We start from the raw sequence: 5,834 nt of genomic DNA on the forward strand, positions 1-5,834 counted from the left end.
ACTCATCTTGGTGGTGAAGATTTCGATAACAGAATGGTTAACCACTTTGTTCAAGAGTTTAAGAGGAAGAGCAAGCAGGACATCACTGGCCTCGCAAGACCCCTTAGGAGGCTGAGAACAGCTTGCGAGAGAGCAAAGAGAACTCTTTCTTCCACGGCGCAGACGACCATCGAGATTGACTCTCTCTACGGAGGAGCTGACCTCTTTGCTCCAATTACCCGTGCTAGATTCGAAGAGCTTAACATGGATCTTTTCAGGAAGTGTATGGAGCCTGTTGAGAAGTGTCTCCGTGATGCTAAGATGGACAAGAGCTCAGTCCATGAAGTTGTTCTTGTCGGTGGTTCCACCCGTATCCCCAAAGTTCAACAGCTTCTCCAAGATTTCTTCAATGGTAAAGAGCTCTGCAAGTCTATCAACCCTGACGAGGCTGTTGCATACGGTGCAGCCGTCCAGGGAGCTATTCTAAGCGGTGAAGGAAACGAAAAGGTTCAAGACCTTCTCTTGCTTGATGTCACTCCTCTCTCCCTCGGTCTTGAAACTGCTGGTGGTGTCATGACCACTTTGATCCAGAGAAACACAACCATCCCGACCAAGAAGGAGCAGGTCTTCTCCACTTACTCAGACAATCAGCCCGGCGTGTTGATCCAGGTGTTCGAAGGTGAGAGAGCCAGAACCAAGGACAACAACCTTCTCGGTAAATTCGAGCTCTCCGGAATCCCTCCGGCTCCACGTGGTGTGCCTCAGATCACCGTCTGCTTTGACATTGACGCAAATGGTATCCTCAACGTATCTGCTGAGGACAAGACCACCGGACAGAAGAACAAGATCACCATCACGAATGACAAGGGTCGCCTTTCTAAGGATGAGATCGAGAAGATGGTTCAAGAAGCAGAGAAGTACAAGTCTGAGGACGAGGAGCACAAGAAGAAGGTTGAAGCCAAGAACGCTCTTGAGAACTACGCTTACAACATGAGGAATACCATCCGTGATGAGAAGATCGGTGAGAAGCTTCCAGCTGCAGAAAAGAAGAAGATTGAGGACTCGATTGACGAAGCAATCCAATGGCTTGAGGGTAACCAATTGGCTGAAGCTGACGAGTTTGAAGACAAGATGAAGGAGTTCGAGAGTATCTGCAACCCAATCATTGCCAAGATGTACCAAGGAGCTGGTGGTGAAGCCGGTGGTCCAGGTCCCCATGCTATGGACGAAGATGCTCCTCCTGCTCCAGGCGGTGCTAGACCTAAGATCGAGGAGGTCGACTAATCAGTTGGATCTTGACCTGTCTCTCTCTTTATTGTTCATGTTAGATAGTTAAAGACTTTTTCTGTTGAGCTTTTCTGATGGATCCCATCTTGTGGTGTTTTTCGAACAGTGATCGCTGGTTTGCCCAGCTTAGTTATATTATATTGCACTTAACCCAATCCATTAGTGGTGGCTTTCCATCATATTAGGAGCAGTTTTCCAATCCCTTTTGTTTATCCATCGCTTCTTAACCGTCGGATCAATCCCAAACTTAATCTAACGGTTCATACCACATCGCCGGAACATTCTGGAAATGTCTCAATCATATAAAACCAATGCTCCGTTGCTATTCTCTTCACAAACCTAAAAAAAACTTTTCTCTGCTCTCTTCTCTGCTCTAAAAAATTTTCGTCTCTTCTTCTAAAGCTTTTTTGTTTCCTCTGTTATCGTGATAACAATGGCTGGTAAAGGAGAAGGTCCTGCGATCGGTATGTCTACTCTCTCATCTTATTATTTACTCTGCTCTTAAGAATTCTCTGGTTGTTTCGTGTTTGAGTTAAAGTGCGAATTTTTAGGGTTTGTATAGGATGATTTTTAGGGTTTTGAGTTAAATTACTTCTTTGAGTTGTACCGTAAGCTGATTGAGAACTATTCTTGTGAATTTGTTTAAAAGTTAGGATTTTTATCTTCTCTGACCAAAGAATTTTAGTTTAATAAGTTGATGATTTGGTCTGTTCACTTTGATTTTGATTTTTGTGTGTTCGGTCTATTGATGTTGTTTTGTTTAATTTTGACAGATGCAAAGAGGTTAATTGGTCGTAGATTCAGTGATGCATCTGTCCAAAGCGATAGGAAGTTGTGGCCTTTCACTGTCATCACTTCAGGAACTGCTGAGAAACCAATGATCGCAGTCAACTACAAGGGTGAAGAGAAACAGTTCGCCGCTGAGGAGATCTCTTCCATGGTTCTCAGTAAGATGCGTGAGAAGTGTGAAGCTTACCTTGGCACTACTATCAAGAACGCTGTGGTCACCGTTCCTGCTTACTTCAATGTGCAGACAAGAAGAAGATCGAGGACTCCATTGAGCAGGCGATCCAGTGGCTCGAGGGTAACCAGTTGGATGAAACTGACGAGTTTGAAGCAGCCCCGGCACTGACCCTCCTGCCTTAGGCGGTGCTGGACCCAAGATCGAGGAAGTCGACTAAGTTGTTTATTAGTCATTTTTAGTGTTGGTTTTCTCTGTTTTTTATCTCTTTTATTTGAGATAAGTACTCTCTGTTTGTTGTTGTCTGAATGTCTGGTGACCCTTTCTCTCTAAAACGCTTAGTGATATTGTAACTGCTTAGGAAAATTTCTCTAGTTGAACTTATTACATACCTGTATTGCTGTATCGACATGGTCCTCCTTTCCTTTCGGGTAGGTGCTGCCCAAATCCGGTTTAAACACGAACCGATTTGAATTTCGGTTTTGGCTGGACCAACTACAGTTGGGAAAAACCCTCTGCCTTGTTTATAGGTTTTTAAATGCAAGATGTATAAAATAATTAATACCAAATGCTAAAGATAAAAAAATTTGATAAAAGGAAACAAGAGAACCACTTTGGTTTTTTTTTTTTTCAGCAAGGAAATTTTCGTTTTCCTTTATGATGAGAAGATCGGTGAGAAACTTCCCGCGGCAGACAAGAAGAAGATAGAGGACTCGATTGACGAAGCAATCCAATGGCTTGAGTGAGGGTAACCAATTGGCTGAAGCTGACGAGTTTGAAGACAAGATGAAGGAGTTGGAGGGTGTTTGTAATCCGATCATCGCTAAGATGTACCAAGGAGGAGCTGGTGGTGAAGCCGGTGGTCCTGGAGCTGCTGGAATGGACTACGATGAAGCTCCTCCTGCCTCAGGTGGTGCTGGCCCCAAGATCGAGGAAGTCGACTAAGTTGTCATTGTTTTGTGTTGGTTCTTTTATGATTTATCTTTTTTATTTGAGCCAAGTAACTAACTCAATGTTTGTTGTTTGTCTGGTAACCCTTTCTCTTTAAAATGCTTAGTGATATAACTGGTTACATACATATCTGTGTGGAATTCTTCACAGGGCTACCAAAAAATGAGATTGAGCAGTAGACAAAACGATAAAACTAGTCTTTTGTCTCTATAAAAATGAAATCTTTACATGGGAAACAAAAAAAACTTGTATTCTAGTAATCAAATTAAAATATATGGTTAAATACAACTTGCTCTGAAGAATAAAATATATATTGCAACCGAAGCAGAAAAAAATTAAAAGTGAAAAAGAAAAGAGCACTTATGCTTCTGCTTTTGCTTATTTTTCCCATTGTACACAACAAAATGCTTCTACAAACACATAAAACAAGGTTGCATCTTTCATCCGAGGTGGTGTGACCGTAGACAAACTCTAACCTCGTGTTCTTCCTCCACTCCTCCTCTCAGTTTTGGAACCACAATCTCTAAAACTGGTCCAGTCCCATCAAAATATGCTTCGATGTTTGCTTCTTCCGGAATCCGATTTGGCAATTGTATCTCCCTCATGAATTCACCCGGTGGACAATGCTCAGCCGTCTGATCAACCAGCTTGAAAGTCCGGTTCCGTCTCTTCACATATGAAGCCCTCGAAGTGCTCATTCCTGTGACCTTCACGATACCATTTGTGATATTGTTCCTCCATGAAACCTTCACGGTGTTCAAATCCACAAACGGTAGAGTTATTACAACCAGATAAGCTTCTTCGTCCTCGTACACCGTTTTTGCTGCTGTCACGGGTCCGCAGCTGTTCTTCATCACTCCAGTGAAGTCGTTCACCCAACTGGGCGGGTCCTTGGCATGGTGAGTCTCAATGTTGTTAACAGTCAAACAACATTCTTCTTCACTGCTTCCCGGAGATAAAAACTCTTTTCTCTTCTTGTTGTTGTTGACTCCTCCTGCTGGAGATTGATCAGAAGAGTCCCCATTGCTACTGAAAGACGCGTTACTTGTCAAATGTAAACCCGAGCCATTGAGAATCTTCTTGGCGTTATTTGGTGCCTGTTTTGTAACATGAGGCGGTCTCTCAAGCTCAATATCCGTGTTGGGAAGATTCCTCCATGAACCGAAATCGCTAGCATCAGGAGGGATAGTGAACTTCAAATCTCTACCCGTCAGCTCCATCCATCTCTTCTTATCTTCTTCACTGACACACAACAAACTCGGCGAAGGCACAAACTCGATCCCATGAAGACATTGAGGATTAGAGAGTCCCCTGTAATGCTTCCTCTGCATTCGGTGAGACCGAACAAAGCCTCTCTCTGCGCTAAAGGGAAACGGACGCTCGCCCTGACGTGAATGCCCATTCATATAGCTTCTCAACTGCATTTTCCCAAGAGCATTCTCGGGTTTATCCTTAAAAGCCCACATATACATGTTCTCCATATCATGCTGAACAAGAAACACATCAAGCTTGAGATCAGATTTATCAAACCCAGTAAAACATCCTCCTCCTCCTCCACTACTAGCTTCCCTAATGACCTTAGACTTTGATTTCTCATTCAACGCAGGTCTGAAGTAGAAGCTAAAGAAAAACCAAGCTCCCCACATACTATCATTCCGTTTCAAGCATTTCTTGGCGACTTTGCTCGGAACCACATTGAGAAAAGTCTCGGTCTCGTAGACATGGGAGCTAAGACCAACATCCAAAATGTTATCACAAGAATCCAAGTTCCATGAAGGAGAGCTTCGTCCTACAGACAAAGGCAGATTGATGTCTGGTGGATTGTAAAGAGTGATTTGCCTATTACCATTGTTGTTCATCTCCAGATCAAGTTCCTCATGAGATGAACCACTAGAATCCATAGATAAGAGCGTTGAAGGATGATGGTTCTCCATTGACAAAACAGCAAGAATAGAAGAACCTTTCATTTCACACACAAACAAAAAACTTCCACCTTCTTCACTTCTTGTCCATTCTTAAATCTATAATAATAAAGCTTTTTCTTTTCTTTTTTTCAATCCTCCACAAGATCTCCCAAATCCCAGATCTCCCAATTAACCCACATGTTGATTAAGATCCCAAATCTCAATTCCCAGGAACCCAAAAAAAAACAATTAAAAAAAACCTCTTTTTAGTCTCAAGAAAGGAGAGAAGACTGCTAGAGAAACACAATATCCAACCCTAACCCTAGAAGTTCCCGAAATCCCCCAAAAAGCGGCGGGAAACTCCGACTCAAACCCATCCGAGAAATATACATATCGAAATTATAATCAGAAAAATCTTTCCTTTTTTTGCTACAAATTACATTCAAAGTATCAGAGCACCCCCAAACTTAACTTTTTTAAGAAGAAGAACCTCTAAGGAAATACCTTTTGAGATAAGCAACAATGGATGAGGTTGACTGATTCAATAGTAGACGAGACAACAAAAGCTCCCCCATTTCATTCACGACAATTTTTATCAAAAAATCCAATCTTTACCTCAAAGATTGAACAAAACTTGTTTGTGTTCTGGTTCTTTTTTTTTGTGTGTGGAAAGCTTTCTCTTTTGGAAACGGTGGGAATGAGAGGTGTTTATGTAAGAAGAAGATTGGTTAAGGGGGAAGGTTTGTGGGTGA

At 42.3% G+C, this 5,834-nt stretch overlaps 2 protein-coding genes and 1 pseudogene across 2 annotated transcripts in view; 2 read left to right on the top strand and 1 right to left on the bottom strand.

Moving 5' to 3' along the window:
- The window catches only part of LOC104708897 (probable mediator of RNA polymerase II transcription subunit 37c), a 4,103-nt gene extending 1,402 nt beyond the window's left edge, over positions 1 to 2,701 (top strand). Inside the window, exon 2 of the mRNA XM_010425552.1 lies at positions 2,040 to 2,701. Coding sequence (XP_010423854.1) covers positions 2,040 to 2,398 — 359 coding nt within the window. The 3' untranslated portion in view covers positions 2,399 to 2,701. The remainder of the gene's footprint in view (positions 1 to 2,039) is intronic.
- Positions 2,812 to 3,244, top strand: LOC104708896 (annotated as a pseudogene).
- Positions 3,474 to 5,828, bottom strand: LOC104708900. Its single transcript, XM_010425557.1, has one exon. It carries the CDS (start codon positions 5,143 to 5,145, stop codon positions 3,619 to 3,621), a length of 1,527 nt encoding a protein of 508 aa, XP_010423859.1. The 5' UTR covers positions 5,146 to 5,828; the 3' UTR covers positions 3,474 to 3,618.

Source organism: Camelina sativa, chromosome 8 (genome assembly GCF_000633955.1).
Source record: "Camelina sativa cultivar DH55 chromosome 8, Cs, whole genome shotgun sequence".
In the NCBI taxonomy this organism is placed as follows: domain Eukaryota; kingdom Viridiplantae; phylum Streptophyta; class Magnoliopsida; order Brassicales; family Brassicaceae; genus Camelina; species Camelina sativa.

What these genes read in the sequence shown, in the direction of transcription:
- LOC104708900 (XM_010425557.1), bottom strand. Translation starts at nt 5,145, where the DNA reads ATGAAAGGTTCTTCTATTCTTGCTGTTTTGTCAATGGAGAACCATCAT.